At 63.2% G+C, this 19,987-nt stretch overlaps 1 protein-coding gene across 1 annotated transcript in view; it reads right to left on the bottom strand.

Annotated features, from left to right (window-relative positions):
* The window catches only part of ADAMTSL3 (ADAMTS like 3), a gene marked incomplete at both ends in the record, with an annotated part of 71,956 nt that overhangs the window by 10,139 nt on the left and 41,830 nt on the right, over window positions 1-19,987 (bottom strand). Inside the window, 9 exons of the mRNA XM_084254108.1 lie at window positions 402-529; window positions 3,338-4,400; window positions 4,893-5,046; window positions 6,128-6,307; window positions 6,376-6,568; window positions 12,838-12,967; window positions 13,809-14,095; window positions 17,945-18,029; window positions 19,657-19,804. Coding sequence (XP_084110234.1) covers window positions 402-529; window positions 3,338-4,400; window positions 4,893-5,046; window positions 6,128-6,307; window positions 6,376-6,568; window positions 12,838-12,967; window positions 13,809-14,095; window positions 17,945-18,029; window positions 19,657-19,804 — 2,368 coding nt within the window. The remainder of the gene's footprint in view (window positions 1-401; window positions 530-3,337; window positions 4,401-4,892; window positions 5,047-6,127; window positions 6,308-6,375; window positions 6,569-12,837; window positions 12,968-13,808; window positions 14,096-17,944; window positions 18,030-19,656; window positions 19,805-19,987) is intronic.

Raw genomic sequence — 19,987 nt, forward strand, 5'->3', positions numbered from 1 at the left:
TGAAGTCAAGGGGCCCCCACGCCCTGTTAAGGGGTGGCAGGCGCCCGGCTCCCCCAACACACCCCCGCAGGTCCTCCCGCGAGCCGGAAGCCAGAGCCGCAGGGCGCCACCTCCTCTTGGGAGAGAGTGGAAGTCATGGCTTCCTGAAGGGCTCCTGCACCCGAGGCTGAGGAGGAGGCGGGGCCGCCCCAGGGGACGGCCCGAGCTTGCACGCCTTGCAGTAAACTGTCCAGCAAGCTCCGATGCTCGGAAAGGCGTTCACCGGAGGGTCCCTCAGAAGGCGCGGCCCTCAGCACCAGCCTCACAGGCCACGCTGCCCTGCCTCCACCCGCACCGCAGGGGGGCCCAGAGACCCTGCTCTGGCAGTGGGGTGCCCTGTGCTGCCCCAAGCCCAGGCTTACCTGCGAACAGCACGGGGGAGCTTTCTGCATCTGAGCCGAGAGGGCTGGCCACGGAGCACCCATACACCCCCTCTTCTGCCCTTGTCGGGTCCCGTATCTGCATCTTCCCCTTCCCGTCCCAGGTTATCCTGCAGGACAGACAGCAAGGAGGGTCCGCGTCGACTCAGGGCCACGGCAAGTCAGAGGAGGACATTGCGCAGCCCAGCCGTGGGCGGCCGGGACCCCGGGCTCTGGCCAGGCGCCAGTGCTGGATGGTGTAGCCCCTGCAGGACTGAGGGACCCCGCTCTGGGTTTAGACCCCGCAGGGCAGCGGCAGGCGTGGAGACCCTGGCGACTCTGTGCACTGGGCTTGGCTTCGCCGTCCGCCTTCTCTAAAGGACAAGCTGCAAACCCCTTATTTTGGTGGCTCAGTGGGTGAGAATGCGGAGCCCAGCCCCCCACCTCCCACGGGCTTGGGCCTCGCCGGCCTGTCCCAGGCTGGGGAGCACCAGGGTCCCCTCGGCCCTCACGCCACCTGCTGCTCTCTCTAGGGCGTGTGAGTATGAGTGTGTGCCCGGGTGAGCGTGTGTGCCTAGAGGGCACCCCCACCAGTACGGTCTGGGATGCCAGGCGGCCACTTTTTTTTTAAAGCATATATTTTTTTTTATGAATTCCCTCTAAGGAATCTTGTTTTTTAAAAAACATTTTCATTTACTTATTTATTTATTTATTTATTTATTTATTTATTTATTTATTTATTCAAGCACTGGGTATAGTCAGAAGCGCGGGAGGGTGAGAGAATTCACCAGAGCCAGAGCGGGGAGCAGAGCAGGCAGAAGGACCGAAGGACACTGCTGAGGGGAGCAGCGGGCGGCAGGAGAGGTCTGCGCGCCATGTGGGACCCTCGCCCATGGCCAGCGATCGAGCTGGCGCTGCAGAGGCTGCGGGCAGCCTTGCAACCCAGCGCTCAACCGCTGTGCCACCGGGGAAGCCCCCAAGCGGCCACTTTTGTCCCAGAATCTAATGTGACAGGAGCGCACACCTGATTACAGATTTGGGTACATGGCAGGTTTTTTTTAAATGAACAGAATGAGCCGGCCAGGTCAAGGAAAACAATAGACACACTAGTTACTGATGCTAAGCTAAGGTTTCGAGAGAAAATCAGAATTCTGGGGTGCTGGTGTCCTTCCCCAGGCGTCGGAACTTCCCAACCTGATGCCCTGCCCAGCGTGGAGCTGCTGGGGAGCCCAGACTGGCCTACGTGGCTTCCATGTTTCCTGCACAGACCAGCAGCCCCGAGACCCCGGCGCTCTCTGTGCCCCTCTTGGCCAAGAGCCCCCGGAGGGACCTGGGGTTCCTGGGTTTCTGTCCAGTCTGACCGCCTGTTGTGTGGCCATCCAGCGTCTGCCTCACTGACCGGCGCGGGGCGCGGCCCAGGACAGAGGCGCCTTCTGTGCGGCATGGCTGAGTGCGTTGGCGCCGGGAAGGGCGTCAGCTCCACCCAGACAGTCCCAGTGACACTGAAGAGCCACATTCTCCCTGGCTGCTGTGGCCCCGCTCGAGCGCAAGCCCAGCCGCGCCAAGACTGTTCAGCTGTGCAGGCGCAGCAGGCCCAGGCCTCAGCCCGGCTTCCAGAGCCCACGGCCTGCCCAGTGCAGCACAGGACGAAGGGAGAAAATCCACGACCACCAGAGCGTCCTGCTTTTGCAATGACCACGTGCACGAGGCCACACTTCCTTCATGACCTGCAACTGCCGCCCCCTCGCTCAGACCCAACGCAGGGGCACGGGCGGGGCCCGCTGGGGGTAAACCGGACTGCAAGCGGCGCTCGCGGGCGTGAAGCGACGGTGCCAGGAGGCTGTTTTGGGAAATACCGCTCTGCAAAAGTCCTGTTATTCGTGAGAAACGTCACGGGCGTAGGACTGTATTTTTTAAATGGACGAATAAACAGGTTTTTAGGATGGTTCTTCATATTAATTTCCAACACGATAAACCTGAACCACGGGCTCAGTTACTGGAGCGCCTCGGGCCCGGTCACTCCCAGGTGGAAAAGGGTCCGAGGGCGGAGGTTCGGGGGCCGCACGGCTGTGCAGAGCTCCAGCGTGGGACACCTGGCACTTCCCACCTTTTGATTCGATGTCACCGCCTAGTATTATAAAGCACTGACTTTTACCGAGATTTCTTGTGATATTTCACATAGTTAGGCCGCTGCCCGAAAGACAGGATAAAAATAAAACTGACATTTTTTAAGGACCTTCTGTTCTGAAAAACAACCTAACATCTGCTGTTTTGTTGCTGATTTAAACGCTCCCTAGAGGCAGACCGCGCGGCCGAGCCCTCCACGCGGAATGAAAGCAGCAAGAGCCGGGGCCTGCAGGCCGCAGCCTGTCGGATGCGGGGCTGTGTCTCCGCCCAGGTCCGAGCCAAGTGACGGAGCGTGGCCATTACACAGCAATCACAGCAAAGCAACCGTGGCTCCATAGTGTCAAAATGTCCCAATATCCCCAAAAGTTTTCATCTTTATCCTTTGGATTAGATGGATTTTGCAACAAACACAGAGATCGGGCGACCCAGACGTCACCCACACCCTCCTTCCAGGCCACCGTCTGTGTGTCTCCGGCGCCCGGGGGGTGTCCAGCACACTCGTTCCCACTGGTGTTGGATGCGTGGGGGCCCTCTCAGAGCTGCTGGCCCACCCCACACCCATGGGGCTGCCGTGAGCGCCTGGACGTGAGGCCTGAGAGGGCACGGGGAAGCCCTGTGCCGGTGTGGGCCGGGCTAGCTGCATGACCCGCATGGCGGCCCTGGGAGGACGCAGATGCCTGGACACACGGTGCCCGTGCAGACAGCTGCACGCCCGGCGTCGCCTTGCAAGCCCTGCTGACAACACTGCGAGAAGGAATGTGAAGCGCTTCCCAAGGACGGGGCAGCAGGGATGGCTGCTCTGCGGGACTTACTTCCTGGAGGACTGCAGCGCTGCTCCGTCCTTTGTCCAGGCGTAGGTGGCCTCACCGGGGGTGGCCAGCTCGCACAGGAGGCTGATGACCCGCGTGGCCTCCGTGATGTATACCGTGCCTCCAATCCTGGAGTGGACGGTCCTGCCGAAGGTGATGGAGGGGCCCTGGCGTGACCGCCTCAGCACAGGCGCCTTCGGCCTGTGGGCCGGGCTGCCCCAGTGTCCCCTGCGCAGGCTCTGGGGCACACTGGTGGCACTGCCCCTCAGCTGGGCGGCGGGCGGCACTTCTTCCTGGCTGTCCCCCTGGGGCAGGCGGGCAGGCGGTGCGGGGGCCAGGCTGGCCACCAGCTGGTAGATGAGCTGGGAGGCCAGGTCGTCGCTGACCTCCCCGGTCTCCAGGAGCCGGCTCATGTTTCTGATCAGATCGTCGAACTGGGCGGCGTCCATGCTGTAGGCGCCCTGCTTGAGCGCGGCCTCAAACTGCATGTCCAGGAGTCCCCCAGGGGCCGAGGCCTCTGCAGAACTGGGGCAGCCGCCCAGCAGGGCCCGCAGGAGAGGTGGCCGCCCAGCCTGCCCAGCATCCGGGTTGAGCTCGTTTCTGCTCCTCCACATCTGCCTCATTTGGTGCCACGTGGCCCCCAGAGAATCGGCGTCAGGACGGGGGTCCCCCGGGCCGCCCCCGCTGGGCTCTGGCGGCGCCACAAGCCGGTTGTCAGTGCCGATGAGCTTGAGCACGAGCGAGTCCCGGGCTGGGCCGGCCACGCACTGGTACGTGCCCGTGTCGGGGGCCGCTAGCCCCTGGATCCTCAGGGCGCCGGCCCTGGTGACACCCAGGCGCGCGGAGCTGTGCAGGCAGCGGCCGTCCTTCTCCCACCGGATCAGCGACTTCTGGAACCTTCTCACGGGGCACCTGACCACCAGCGACGTGTTGGGCAGCAGGTAGGCCCTGCTGCCCACAGTCAGGCTGACGCGCTTCTCCTCCCGCGTCTGGATGTAAACCCTCTGGACACCGAGGATCTGGGGTCCCTGCTCCCCAAGTTTGGGCTTTGTGTCTGGCTTCACTTCTGCTGGAGGGAAGAGATGGAAACACCCACAGGCGTGTCGGTGACACGGCCCTGCAGCGCGCTCCCAAGACTGTGGCTCCACAGATGTGCCTTTTCCCTCTTTTAAAACATTTGAGATCAAAACTTGCGTCACGATGTGACCTGTGGGGGGCAAACCGCCCAGGTTCCAGGCCTGCAGCAGCAAAGGCCGCGGCGTGGACGGATGGCATGAAAACACGCGAGTTACTGGACACAGCGCTCTGTGGGGAGGCCCTGGGGGCACTGGCTGGACAACTCAGGGGCACCCTGGTTGGCCAGAGGAACCCCTGGGGCCCTTTGGGTGGCTCACGCATCCTGCAGGGCCAGCGGACCACTGGTCGGGAACAGGCTACCCCAGCTGGTTCTAGCTAAAGGGCAGGGAGTGCTCTGACACCACCCCGCCTGGCTCAGCCCAGGTCGAACCCAGGCACTGCAACATAGACTGGCTGCCCACAGACCGAGGCCCCCACTTACCGGGGCAGGCGGGCATCTGGCAGGGCTGCACCAGCGGGGGCCCCGGGAGCCCCCGGCACATCAGCTCACTGACCGCCACACGCCGGCCTTTGGCCGTGAGCTTCTGACACACCTGTGTCCTCCGCTGGGTCCCCGCACCACAGCTCACGGAGCACTGCAGGGAGGAAGCACGGCCTGAGCACTGCCCTGGGCACACAGGAGGGAGCACGGCCTGAGCACCATGCCCGCCCCGGGCACCACACCCTGAGCACACAGGAGGGAGCACCACCCCGGGCACTCGGGGGGACGCAGGCATCCAGGCACCAGGCTGGCCCACTCCGTGGATGGTGTGGAGGGCGCTTCTCTCCCTCTCTGGCTTTTGCCTCCCCCTCCCTCCACCCCTCGGCAGCTCCTCTCCTCCCTCCTACGTTTCTATGTGTCATCGATTGTTGGGGGCTTTTCTGGGTGCAGGTGCTCCGTGCCCGTGTCGGCTAAGTTCACACAGCGTGGCCTTCACTGGAGGGAGGCGCCTCAGGCGGTGCCCCCGCCCCCCGTGAGCCATACTCCTCCCCAGGAGGCCCCATCCTCTCCTCAGAGCAGACCTGACTGGGGCCAGGGTGTGCCCTCCCGGGGGTGGTGCTGGGCCCTCGCTGGGCCGCCTCTGCCAGCTCCTCCCACCGCCTGCTTTCATCTGTCTGCTGTGCTCTCCGAGCCACCGGCAATCCCGGGTCTCTCGACCGTGAGCACCCCCAGCTTCTGGCCTGCCCTGCACCCGCCGGCTCTTCACTCCTGCTGTCATCACCCCGCTCCCGGCTCGTCCACTGCGGGCTGTTTCCATCTCTCGCCTTCGTCTGTCTCATTTTATGACGCCGAGTTCTCTTTCACCTGCCGCGGTGGCCGCGCTCTGCACGCTCAGCGTGCGCCGGGGGTCGCGCTCCTGGGAGCACGGCGGCCTCTTCTGTGCTCGAGGGCCCGTGAGAGACAGGGCGTTTCAGGCGGCGCTCACGACGGGCGCTCCCTGGGTGCGCGAGGGGCACCCGGGCCCTGCTGTGGCTCTGAGGTGTACCTCCTGGCTCCATCTGCCATGGCCGCGGCTGCTTCTCCAGCAGCCATCACTGCCCAGGCTTGGCCAGACAAGTAGGAAGCAGATACCCCCAGGCTGGCCCAGTGCCCCCGACCCCTGCACCCAGGCCCGCGCCCCTGCACCAGCCCTGACCTGGAGGAAGGACCGAGCCAGACGGAGGCCAGGTGCATACCTGGGACCAGTTGCCCGGGCTCAGGTGAGGCGGGCACTCGGTCCTGGCACAGGATTTGTGGGACGAGGCTCTGGGGCCTGGGCACAGCTCGTCTGGGAGGCTCAGGGAGCTGCCGTCCGTCAGCAGCTGCCGGCAGGTGACCCTGCGCCGCTGGGTGCCGGCCCCGCAGGTCCTGGAGCACTGCGGAGAGAAGGGGCGGTCGGCGGCAGGGGCGGGCGCGGCGGGCTCTCCCCCGGGGCGGGGCCCACCTGCTGCCAGTCCTCCACGTGCCAGCGGGGCGGGCAGTCGTACTGGCTGCAGGCTCGCAGGGCGTGCGGCTTCTCGTCTCCGCACTCCTCGGAGGCGGCGGGGGGCTCCCCGGCGTGCAGGCACAGCACGTCCCGGCTCTGGATTCCCACGCCACAGGTCGCCGAGCAGGGCCCCCACGCGCCCGTGCGCCACCTGGAGGGACAGACGAGGGGCTGAGCTGCCCCGGGGCCGCGGGCGCTGCAGTTTCAGGCCCCCTGGCTCCAGACTCACCCCCCAGAGCCCAGCCCATCACGGGTGGGAGGAACACGGAAAGAAACACGCGGGTGTTTAAGGACGTCCCCTGCTCGGGAAGGACCAGCGGGAAGGGAGGCGTCTCCCGCCCTGCCCACCGGGCTCGCAGCAGCCCGCCCGCCTCGCCAGAGCCTGCGCACGCGACGGACAGGGCATCGGGGCGGCAGGTGTTACAAGGCACACTCCAGGGAGTTTTCAGGGCACCTGGATTTATTTGGAATATCCCGAAAAAATTCTTTTAAGATAGAATTTACAACACACGCGCACACGGATGTGTTTCCTTTCCAATAAGATCTTGGAAAATTCAGGTTTTCTCATGAAAGTGCTGTAAGAATGAAGAAACCAAGCAGCTGCTTTTGCTGAATTTTCCAAGTTTCCAACAAGGAAACGGACACGTGAAAGGACGCCACAGGACAGCGGGGCCCCGTCCCCGACGGTGCCGCCCCTCTCCCCGACTGCTGGTGGCTGGCGGCAGAGAAGCCCTAGTCTCGGCTCTCTGACTTTGTGGCTATTTAATTCCTAGTCCGGTGAATTTTTAGCCATAGAAACATTTGCCATAGAGACGTTTCTCCAGGAAAGAATCTTTAAATGCTTAAATGTACTTAAAGAGATGTTTACGCTCCAGCATAGTCTGTAAAAGCAACCAATATTAATTGAATTTAAATTAATTAAACCTAAGGGCCTCCCTGGTGGCGCAGCGATTGAGCTCTGGGTTGTGAAGCTGTCCGCAGCCTCTGCAGCGCTGGTTCGATCCCCGGCTGCTCCCCGGCCACAGAAGGAGGGTCCCACATGGCGCGCAGACCTCTCCTGCCGCCCGCTGCTCCCCTCAGCAGTGTACTTCGGTCCTTCTGCCTGCTCTGCTTCCCGCTCTGGCTCTGGTGGATTCTCTCACCCTCCCGCGCTTCTGACTGTACCCAGTGCTTGTATAAATAAATAAATAAATCTTTAAAAAATTAATTAAACCTATGAAATGGGAGGAAAGGTCTCAGGCCTAATATTAAGGGTAAAATAAATAATTGTCCATTGATACAGCACAATTCTAGCAGCCACTAAAATAAAAAAATAGCAATTGTCATTGATACGGAAATACATTCATGATTTTTTAAAAAGATTTATTTATTGGGCCTCCCCGGTGGCGCAGCGGTTGGGCGCTGGGTTGCGAAACTGCGCACGGCCTCTGCGGCGCCGGTTCGATCCCCGGCTGCTCCCCGGCCACCGGAGGAGGGTCCCACATGGCGCGCAGACCTCTCCTGCCGCCCGCTGCTCCCCTCAGCAGTGTACTTCGGTCCTTCTGCCTGCTCTGCTCCCCGCTCTGGCTCTGGTGAATTCTCTCACCCTCCCGCGCTTCTGACTGTACCCAGTGCATGTATAAACAAAACAAACAAACCAGCAAACAAATAAATAAAGCATGCCTCTATAAAAAAAAAAAAAAAAAAAAAAAAAAAAAAAAGATTTATTTATTTTTATACAAGAGCTGGGGTACAGAGGCGCAGGAGGGCGAAAGGACTCACCAGAGACAGAGGGGAGAACGGAACAGGCAGACTGACGAAACACACTGCCGAGGGAGCAGTGGGTGCGACAGGAGGGGTCTGCTCGCCATGTGGGCTGCTCCCTGGTGGGCCGGGCACTCGTGCTGCAGTCTGCGGACTGCTTCATAGTGCGGGGCTCAACCCCTTGTGTCACCAGGGAGGCCCTGATCCTACTATTTTGAAGTTGAAAATTGCCACAAATTTTTAAGAAACCGGTGAATTCCCACGTTATTTAAAATACACCAAAGGAAACGAGCTTGCTGCACATGCACCTACACGCTCACACCGCGCAGCCAGGAACACCTGATGTGTTCACCGGCTGCGCGCACCCGCACACCCGCACACCCACACACGCGCACCCGCACACCCGCACCCCCGCACATGCACACCCGCACCCGCACCCCTGCACCCCCGCACCCGCACCCCCGCACATGCACACCCGCACCCGCACACCCGCACCCGCACCCCCGCACATGCACACCCGCACATGCACCCCCGCACCCCCGCACCCGCACCCCCGCACATGCACACCCGCACCCGCACACCGCACCCGCACACGCACCCCCGCACCCGCACCCCCGCACCCCCGCACCCTCACATCCGCACACGCACCCCCGCACCCGCACACGCACACCCGCACCCGCACATGCACACCCGCACATGCACACGCGTGTCACACACGGACACGAGCGCACGGCCGCAGTCCACGCGCTGACCAGGCCTCCGTCCAGCTCCACCGCCGCGCGGCACCGGAGGCCGGGGCACCCCGCACGCGCGGCCGCCCGGAGGGCGCGGGCCGGTCCCGAGCCAAGCCGCCCGCGCGTTGGGGGGCTCTCGCCGCCCCCCTGGAACGAGCGCCGAGGGAGCCCCGCGACCGGGTCTCAGCTGGGGCCTCGGAGAGGCCGCGCTGCCCAGGGCTCGGCCGGCCGCGCGCCAGCCCTCCCGGGGCGGCCCCACCTGGCAGCGCGTGCCCCTGGGCCATGGGGGGACGGGGCGGCGGGTGGCCCGGCCCGGCTGACCGCGAGGGGATGTGGGGCTGACCCAGCGCGGGGGGGGGGGGGGGGGGAGGGGGGCAGAGCCCAGGACAGGGGCGGAGCCCAGAGCAGTGGGCGGGGCCAAGGACAGGGGCGGGGCCAAGGACAGCAGGTGGAGCCAACAATGGTGGGGCGGGGCCAAGGGCAATGGGTGGAGTCAAGGACAGTGGGCGGAGCCAATGGCGGCGGGCGGGGCCAAGGACAGTGGGCGGAGCCAAGGACAGCAGGCGGAGCCAACATTGGTGGGGCGGGGCCAAGGACAGTGGGTGGTGCCAAGGACAAGGGCGGAGCCAAGAACAGCAGGTGGAGCCAACAATGGTGGGGCGGAGCCAAGGACAGTGGGGCGGAGCTAAGGACAGCGGGTGGAGCCAAGTAAAGCAGGCGGAGCCAAGGACGGTGGGGCGGGGCCAGGCACAGTGGGCGGAGCCAAATACAGCGCAGAGCAAGGACAGTGGGCGGAGCCAAGACAATGGGCGGGGCCAATGACAGTGGGCGGGGGCGGGGACGGGGCAGGCGGGGGGGGGGGGGGCCAGGGCGTGGCACTAGGACTGACACGGAGCCGGGGCTGCAGCCGCCCCGTGGGAGCGGTGGGGAGAGGGACCCCGCGAGCGCAAGCGGTGCGGCGGCCCCGGGGAGCTGAAGACGAGCTGGGAGCTGGGAAAGCCAGAGGCGAGAAGAGCCTCGAGGGTGAGAAGCTGGCAGGTCGCTGGGGGGGGGCCGGGGACTGAAGCTGACGCACGAGTCAGTCTGTCCTGCGTCCTCTAGTCTGTCCTAGGCATGGGGATCGCTATTCCAGCCGAAGACTGGGGCTTCCCTAAGGCCTTGTGAGCCGTTCTGCAAATGCCGCCGGCCATGACCGCGAGCCCAGAAGGGCAGCAGCGTCCTACACAGCCCTGGGCCCGGAGTCCCTCTCAACCTCCCAGTTCTGAGATTTCCACCCCGAAGCCTCCTCCGGGCAGGCATCTGGTGCACACGACTAGTCCCCACTACAGGGAAGCAAGCCGTGAAGCTGCCCGCGGCAGCGTGGAGGGGCGGAGGACACACTCTCTTCTGTCCAAAGACACGAGGGCCCAAGACAGAGCAAGCCTCAGCCGTGGGCACCCACGCTTTCGTCTGCCCGGTGACCCCTCACCAGCGATGCCCGGTCACGTGTGAGGACCACCTGGCAGCTGCACTCATGTGTAACTCCTGCTGTCACTGCTCTCAGGGCCGGAGGGGAAAAGCCCAGCACCAGGGCTGCCCTAGGGGTGTCCTGGGGGGGCATTTCACCCCCAGGCTGACACCGTGTCTCTGATCTGCAGCTGGGCCGGAGGTGGAGTCCAGTGCCCTCTCCCTGGGGCCAGACAGTCAGACTATGGCTGTATTGAGGCACCAGCAGGGATGGCCGTGGGCTGTAACCAATCGGCCGGTCCTGGTGACCGCCCCTCCCGGCCACGGGCTCAGGGAGCAAACGCCTTCGTTTACCACCCAGCACCCAGCTCCGCACCTTCTCGGGGACCACTAGGGAGGCCGTTCTAAGAACCTGCACGGCCAGGAGAGCGGTCAGAGGCGCCAATCAGCTGGCGGGCACTCTCGGGACAGACCGGACTCCCAACAATGCTTCCCACTCAAGAACGGGGCTGGGTCTGCTAGGGAGACCCCTCCCTCCACCTTCTGCTGTCCTGCCCAGCACCCCACCCCCCGCCCCAAGCTGAGTCCTGCCGAGAGCCCACCCCGCCTGGCCCGGCGGCCCTTGTGCTCCGCAGGTCTCCACAAGCCACGGGCTAGCTCCTGGAAAAAGAAAACTCCACAGACAGCAGACGGTCCGCAGCTGCGGGACAGGCCCAGGAGTGACCCCTAAGAGCAAATAAACACGCAACTCCCACCTTGGAGTGTCCAGGCTCACGCATCAAATCCGCTGGCCTGTGGGGAAGCGGCCCATCTCCGTGGGGAGTCCCCCCCAGGGTGATATTATACTGCGATTGCCCTTGGAGGCGGTAAATATTTGTATGGAAAATATTATGCAACCCCCCGTCCTGTTATTCCTACACCACTGGTTTCTAGAACCTACAACATTTTTGTAAACTTACCTTTATTTTGGCATCGACACTTCGTCTCTGCTGGGATTTTCCAATCTAACTCTTAACCTTTGAAAGTTGATTACATTTGAAACTTTGAAATGAGGAAGAGTATTTCCCTTCACAGCACACAGGCTCTTAATCTGGCAAAGCTGCCCCGGCCTCTCGTCTGCTCTGTTACCCTGCCTGGAAGCTCCGGCTGGGAAGGAAGGGTGGGACACAGCCCGGGCAAGGCCAGCGGGGTGGGCGAGGCTGCGGGGCAGAAGAGCCCGCAGGTCCCCAGGCTGCACCGGGCCCCCGAGGGAGGGACACGCCAGGCCTGCGGAAGCCGCCAGCTGGGAGCAGGAGGAGGCGGAGCCCCTGGGCTGCGGGGTCTCCCCACACAGGCATCTGCACCCTTGAGCGCCTCCCGGGAGCCCCGGCAGCTGCTGGCGGCTGAAGGTGCTGAGAAGCAGATGAAGGGGGCGCTGGCACAGTGGGAGCGGCCAGCAGAAAAGGGACAACGCGGCCAGGATGGGGTGACGCTGAGGGAGGATGGAGAGGCAGCGGCGGCGCCGGTGTTCGCGCGGAGGTCAGCGAAGGACCACACGGAACCCATGCAGAACTCGGAGCAGAGCTGCCACCTCGGGAGGGGAGGGCCGCGTTTCTGTGGCGCTGGGGGGCCCTAACCGAGTAGGCCCTGCACCCCTAAGTCACGCACAGTGTAGGAACCGGCGCCACCTCACAGAGCAGCTGTGCCCGGCCCCGGCCTCCCGGGACAGTGCCGCCCGGAGGGGACTGCGGCAGGGCTGGGTCCTGGGCCCACCTGGCTCTTGTCCCCACCATTGCAGCCTCCCCGTCACAGCCGTAGCTCCTGCGAACCAAGTCCGGGTCCTGAGGTCCCGGATGCATGTCTTACCCCCCAGTGAACACACAGCCCCCCGGCCCCCTTTGGGCAGGACGGGGCGACCCCATTACTCAGGTTCACCACCCGCTGGCCAGCAGACCAGCCTCACCAGATGCTCGACGCGACTGCTGAGAGGGTCTGGCAGGGGTTGGGGCAGGGACCAGGTTCTGGCAGTGGTTTTTACCCCAGCAGGGGAGCTGGGACCCCAAAGGTGACAGAGAGGACCGGAAGGTGGGCGTGGGGCTCTGTGACACCCAGAGACGGGGTGAGACCCTCTGGCCCCAGCAAGCCTCGGGACAGGCGCAGAGGGGGCACCTGTCCTCCCTGCGGGTGGGCCCAGCCCCCGAGGACCGGACAAGGGGCGGACGCAGTGGGAGCTCAGCCTTTCTGACCCGAGGAAACCAATGTTACCCTCCCCCTTCTCTCTCCCTCCTCGGGACCCCAGGCAGGTCCCCAGGATGCGTGGTAACGGGGTGTGGGTTCTAGGCCACCCACTGGCGATCACTCAGCCACTCAATAAGCAGCTGTGCGCCTACTGCACGCCACCCTGTCTCTGCCGTGACCTGTGCGCTCTGACATGGTTTTGAGAGGAGACGCAGGCCCAGGAAGCGGCAGCGAGCAGGGCGCGGCGGGGCAGAGCAGGCATTGGCGCCCTGGGGCGTACCTGGGTGGGCAGGGCTCCGTGTTGCACACCTGGCTCATGGCGGGGGGGCGGTGGGCCGCGTCGCACCAGGACTCGCTGACGGCCTGCTGGGTCTGCGCGTGCACACACACGGCGATGGCGTCCTGCCGGCCTGCGCGGAGAGCACGGGACGCGGAGGGCTGGGGCGTCTCCTTGGCCGGGCACCTCGGCGCCTTCCACAGCCCCTATGCCTGGAGACTCACCCCTTGACATGCTGCCTGCAAACACCCACCCACCCTCCCCTCGCAGGAGGCGCGCCCGTGCCGTGGACACCCCGCTTGTGCTTTCAGTTCCTGAGCGCCCTGCTCTCCAGGGCGGGGGCTGAACCTTGCAACCACAGCCACCCCAGCTCCGCCCAGAGCAGCAGCAGCACCCGCGGAGCTGGGCCTAGGGGGCGGTGTTGGCCCTGCAGTGCTGCCTGGACAGAAGGGCCAGAGCGTCCCAGCGGCCCTTGCGGAGGCCGGGATGCGCTGCTGGCCTGGAGCGGCGCCCGAGCACGGACCAGCACTCGCAGGCATCCAGCCCCAGCGGGTCAGTCCTGCCTTTACAGGACTCAGAGGCACCGTCGGGTGGAGGGCGGCAGCCCTAGGCTCTTGAGGGGGGCAGGCACCCCTCACCCAGCAGGGAGATGGTGCTCTCCCAAGCTCGGCTCCCCCAAGCTCGGCTCCCCCATGCTCACCCTCCTACCTCCTGCAGTGCCAGCCCCAGCCCCTGGGGTGTCCTGCTCCCTGCTCATCCACTTCCTTTGCATCTTGGGAGCTTAAATAATCCTGGGACCAGCTTCCACCCAGATGGGCCATCTGACTGCCCCACTGGCTCCTCATCCTAATGGGGACCCCACGCCTACACTCATGTAATCAGGCGTGGGGCGCGTTCTCCAGGCCGCTCACCCTCGCCCCTCGGTCATGCAGAACCTGGGCCAGAGGGACACGAGGCCTGGCCAGGGTCCGTACCTCCCAGACACGTGGCGGTGCAGGGCGTGAAGCCAGCCAGCTCCCAGCCGTAGGCGGCCTCGCGGTCCTGGGCTGGGGGCTTGTCCAGCTCGCGGAGGGCGGGGCCCTGGTCGCAGGCCTGGAGGAGGCACGGCCGCTCGGTGGGCAGCGGGGGCCCTTTGCACTCATCCTGCGGCAGCTCAGTCTCCGTCTGCGTGAAGGCGAGGAGCACTCGGCACCTGACCGCTCGCACCTGGATGCCAGGCCCACACGTGGCGCTGCAGGCCGACCAGGCCTCGGGGATGAACCTGTGGGACCAGGGAGCCCAGGTGGGCGAGGGTGGTGGTCAGACACGGCCTGGGGACACGGCTGCGAAGCAGGAGATGGCCGGCACTGGGGCCGCGCCCCTCAAGGGTCAGCACCGACCAGGGTCCAGTCTGCTCAGCAACGGTTCTCCCCCGGATGGGCTGGGCTGAGCACCTAGTCTGCAACCGGACTGGCGACCACGCAAAACAGCACTAGAAGGGTTAAGATTAGGCAGTAAAGGAGCCCCAGGCAAAGCCCACCCCGATCTGATCTAACTACACGGAGGTCTCCGTCGATTCGTGTCGTCTTCCTCCGCACCCCCTTGGCGCACAGGCGGGGCTGGCCGAGCCGTGTCCTGACGAGAGTCCAGGGGCTCAGCTCGAGGCGCCCTGCAGAGCTGGGGAGGCGCTAGCATTCCTACCTGGCAACATGTGTGTGGTCTTGGAGACAGCTGCGCGCAGTGAGGCTGAGGCGGCTCTCCCCGCCTTTGATCCCAAGACACCAGGGCGCCCCTGTGTGTGTCTAGTGTCCATCACGCACTGTGTGTGTGTGAGCCCAGGGCACGAGTGTGCTAACTGTGGGAAGTTCCCCGTGGGCACACCTGTGACTGGCGCAGTGCGGAGGGCGGAGGCTCTTACAGTTTGTCTCGCAGCCTCAGAGGCTTGACACCCACCCCCCAGCCACGGGCACACTGTGCTCCGAGGGCCATGCCTGGTCTCCTCTGTTCTTAGCAGTGAGACCCTGCGTGAGGGGCTGAGTGTTCTCTCCTGGTGGACCCCGTGTCTCCGCGGTCCCGCATGACCCAGCAGGGTGGCGAGCCGGGGCCCATGTTTTCCCGGGTGTCCTGGACTCTCAGGGTGCTCAGACACCCTGGTTAGGACGTCAGCTCTAGCAGACGTCAAGGCCTCCCCAGTTAGCCGTGATTCGGGGAGGGAGAGGCACGCGGAGCCCACATCGCGTTCTCGGTGCGCTGCTGCTTACTCAGAGAAAAGGCCTTACAGCGCCCACGCAGTCCCGGGCCTGCTGTGCTTTGTCCCCCCCACACCCTCCTCCCCCGCCCTGTGATGTTTTTGGAGGGAAGAAAGGAGCAGTGCTGCAGGGTAGCAGCGAGGAGCATGCCGGGAGAAGCCTGGACGGGGACGAGTGTCCCCAGCGTGAGGACTAGCAGGACAGGATGGACTCAAGGGAGAACCAGAGTGAGGCGGCGCCAGGAAGGAGACCGCACACACCAAAGCGGGAGAGACACGCCTGCATAGCCAGTGTGGACGCGGAGGCGCGACCGGAGGTGGATGCAGTGCTGCCGGACAGAGCTGTTCAGGCAGCGGAGAGGTAGGGGAGGGGCTGCGGGGCGGGGGTGGGGTGGGCTCACCTCCCCTGACGGGTGTGCGCTCTCATCTCATTGGATGTAAACTCTCTAAGACCGGCTGCTGAGCATGCAGCTTTAGAGAGACGTGCACCCGAGAGAATCTAAATATCCACCAGGGAAGAAAACTGGACTCTTCAAGCAGAGGTCACCATACGTGACAAAGTAAAGGGCACGGTCTTCTAGGAGAAAGTGATTTAAAATGATCAATACAAGCACCTCGCGTTGCAGGCTGCCCTGGGCACCCACACGCAGGCCCGGAACGCGGGGACATGTGACACCTCATGGCCAAGGAGCGCGGCAGACGTGACGAGGGGTGCAGACCACGGCCAGGAGACCCCTGTGGACTGACCCGCTGCACGCAGTCCTTGGAGACAGAAACCTCCCTGCTGGAGCTGCGGAGATGCAGCAGGGAAGGAGTCGGGAGGGCAGCCCGAGGAGCTGCCACGGTGCTGGCTTGGGACGGAGGGTGGGGCGCAGGAACGTGTGGCCTCTGGGAGCACTGCCCAGCCACAGCCAACAGGAAATGGAGGTTTTGGTTGTGCAGCTGCAGGGACCTGGACTCTGCAAACCCCTGAATGAGCCTGGAAGTGAATCCCAGCCTGGGACGCTGAGGACAGTGGCCGCAGCAGCCGTGCTGCAGAGCTGGGAGGCAGCCCTCCTGCCATTTAACAAGTTTATGGAGATCAGTTACAGTAGTTACAGAAGCACCTACACCTGGTCGAGAAACTGGGCCTTTGAGGATGAAGAAAGAATTAGCCAGGCATTATCTAGGCACAAAGCAAGTCGCCTGCAAGAACACAGAGCCAAGCGGGCCTCAGACTCACACAGCAGGCAAAGCCAGAGAGAGGGAGTGATGGACTGGGGGAGAGGCTCTGGATCGCAAGAGCACCATGGCTGTCAAATTGCTCTTCAAGTACAAGGGCAATCCTTTTCTGTAAATTAGGAACAATGACAGCACCTACCCAGTGGGGTGACACGAAGATCAAGTGTGATGATGTCATGGGGCAAAAGGTCAATGAGTGCAGTGAGATGAGGACAGAGACAGCTGACACCCATCGTGCTGCAACTCCTACGAGGCGCGAGTCTAGTATTTCACATAAATGTCACCTCTCGGGCATGACACCACCTTGTCAGGAAGTACTATTAGGAGTCCCACGGCACACGTGACAAAGCTGCCCCGAGAATGTGTCACGGTGGGTTTTGCAATTATGTTATGTGAGTGCAGCAGCACTGGAGGTGAGAGGAACGTTTTAAGATCATCCAAGATAACAATGAAAGGGTCCAGAGAAATTAGCAATATTGTTTGGGGACATTAATGAGTTTTTCCCTTTGAAGAATGAATGAACAAACAAAACTCCAATCTCTAATTGATAAAATAATTCTTCAACATATAGGAAGAAGAATGTCACGTGTATTAGTGGAGGACAAGTGTATTTCAGAAAACACTTATTATCAGAAACAGAAGGATATGTTAGAGCAACTACCGAAACCTTAATAATAATAAATACTATAATTAAAAGATAAAAGGTAGGCGTAAAAAGTTAAATTTTAAAAAATTTAGATTAATTAAAAAAAGAAAAACATGAAATAAAGCCAAGTATGTTTCTGTAACAGAAAAAGAAAATCCAAATGAGCATTTAGTGATGAAGAAAGCAAATGCTTTTGCTTGAAGAGTTTATAAAACAGAGAAAATAAGATAAAGATATGGAGGATGAAATCGGATGTTGAAAACAGAAGACATTCAAAACAGACAGTTGGTGAACTTTGAAGAATAGAAAAGAGATGTAAATATAATAGAAGAAAACTTTCATGCATCAAAGAGGGAGTTGAATCTACTCCCTAGAATCTATTCTAGTCCCCACTGTTTACCAAAACTATTGAAAAGAAAATAATACCTGGAGAATAACACCGCTCACGCTGGCTCACTGCCGAGGGCACGTGTCCAAGACAGCCCAGCGCGAGACAGGGTGAGCTAGAAGCCCGACCCCTGTGGAGAGAAGTCACCGGGGTTCAAGCTGGGCCTTGGGGAGGTCAGGCCGTGCTGTTCCTCGACAGGCGAGGATAATGAGGTGCGGGTTTGGAGACCTGCCGCGGCCATGCGGCCCCAAGCGCCGAGCAGCCTGGGGTTCTCCTGGGATGGCCCAGGCCCCCCGCGCCTGCAGCTTTAACGGCTTCTCAGAGGCTGCCTGTGACAGCCCCGGGCTGTCATCACACCCATGATGCTGGGACAGTCCCTGGTCAGACCCTCCCTGGCAGTCTAGATCCCGAGTTCTTAACAGTAACGACCCACAGGGTATAGAAGTAACGGGGCGCGACCCGAAGCGGGGCTGCCAGACGGTGAGGTCGAGACGCCCTCCAGCCAGCCCCGCCTCCCAGAGCCTCAGACCCAGGTCGTCTGGAACAAAACACTGCCTGGACCCCAGAGAGCACAGTCGCCCACACCCGCGCCCCCAGCCCAGCCGCCCCTGCCCGAGGCCGGACTCACGTCGGGTCCTCCGTGGCTGCTCTGGGCTCACCGAGCTCTTGAGCCTGCTTCAGCCAAGGTGGTTCAGCTTCCACGGGGCTTTTTTCTAAGGGAAAAAACGCACAAAACAACAAGCCCCGTCATGGTCACCGCCAGAGGCTGGGCCTGCTGTCTGCTGGGGCCCGCAGGGGTGGCCATGCCTCCACCGCACGCTGCGTCCTCCAGTGGCTCTGGATGGAACCAAAGTGCTGGTCACAGGTTATTAACAGACACATTATCAAGACGCAGCCCAGGTGACCCGTGACACAGCTGCACTCGCTGTCCAAGCCCGCGGGAGACGCCTGTTTAGACCCGCTCCAGTCCCCGCAGTTTGTGGTGGATTCCCAACCTGCTCGCTTTTGCCACAAATTCTTTTTGCCTCTTTTCTGAAGAAATTCACAGAGAAAAGCAAGTGACAGGGTCTGGAAGGCTGCGGGCGGGGCCTGTGGCTCACTCAGCTCTGCCTGACGTGGCTGTTGAGGGGCTGGTGACCAGCTCTCAGGGCTGGACGCTGCCTGGCGGCCCCAACGCTACCCGGGGTGAGGGGAGCACGAGGCAGCTGGGAGGGAGGAGGGGAGCAGCGCGGCGGCATCGGAGAGTCACCGCCCTGAGAGGGATGCTGTGGCGGCCCGAGAGCAGGGGAGGAGTGGGGGGTGCGGTGTGCCCGGCATCCCCGGGGGGACATCACCACCCACACGGTGGTCGCGTGGTCAGTTACGGGGCTGCCTGCTGTCCTCCCTCGGGTCCCAAGCAGCCCCCGGCCCTCTGTCCACTTCCGGGCGGCAGCTACATGTCCTGAGGGTGGAGATGCCTCATGAAGGACGTGGGCACGTAGGGAGGGACGTTAGGATGTCTGCTGGGGTGTCCCCTCGCCTCCCCCGCGGGACAGCAGAGCAACGGGAGGGGGCAGGGCCCTCGGGTCTGGCCTGGGGACCAGGGTCTCACCCCATGGAGGTGCTGACGTGCCTGACACTCCCCACCCCCGGGGGAAACTCACACGCCAGGGAAGGGTCAACAGCAGCCCCGAGGGGCAGCGTGGCCAGGGTGCGGCTGCCGGGGGCGCGGACAAGCCGGCCACTTGGAGAAAGTCAACCGCAGGGCAGGCCAGGGGCAGGCGGGGGGCGGACAGTCCCGACCTCCTGGGCACAGACCCCCTCAGACAGAACGGGCCTCACTGGGGCCTTCTCCGCAGAGACCCCTGATGGCTCCAGGCCGAGTCACAGGGACAGACAGCAGCTCGGCGAGCAAAGCACTCGCTGAAAAGCAACCCCCCCGGCGCTTGCCTCGCTTCGTTTAATCTGAAAAAGGGCAAGATGCGTCGAGAACAGACAACCAGGCACCTCACAGGCGTCCTCTCTGCGCCCCGCTTCTCCCCATGCTCCCGCTTTTCCACTCCCTGCTACAAGGCAGGACGGCCTCAAACCATTTTATGCCCCCCAAGCCCAGACAGTGCACCACGCACTCCCCCCAGGCCTGGGGCAGGGCACGGCCCCCCGACTCACACCGGGGCCTGTGGCAGGGCCCCCCGACTCACGTCGGGGTCTGGGGCAGGGGCCCCCGACTCACCCCAGAGCCCGGGGCAGGGCCCCCCGACTCACCCCAGGGCCCGGGGCAGGGCCCCCCGACTCACCCCGGGGCCCGGGGCAGGGCCCCCCGACTCACCCCAGGGCCCGGGGCAGGGCCCCCCGACTCACCCCGGGGCCTGTGGCAGGGCACAGGCACCACGCACTCCTCCTTGATGTGCATCTTCAGCTGCGGGCTGCAGCCTCCCACGTGCTCCCCGCGGTGGCTGACGCAGAGGACCACCCTGTAGCGCAGGCCGCGGCCGCAGGTCACCGTGCACTGGAGGGAGAGAGCAGTGACGTTGCCCCGGCGCCCCGCCCAGAGCAGACCCGACCCACGGGGCAGCGACCCAGGACCCGAGTCCCGCGGGCAGGATGGCGGAGGGGGGCTGCTGTGCTGCACATTCTGGGCTTCGGGCCCCAGTGCCCGCTGGAGGGTTTGGCAGACGCGGTCGCGGCACAG

This window comes from Talpa europaea (genome assembly GCF_964194135.1).
Source record: "Talpa europaea genome assembly, chromosome: 14".
In the NCBI taxonomy this organism is placed as follows: domain Eukaryota; kingdom Metazoa; phylum Chordata; class Mammalia; order Eulipotyphla; family Talpidae; genus Talpa; species Talpa europaea.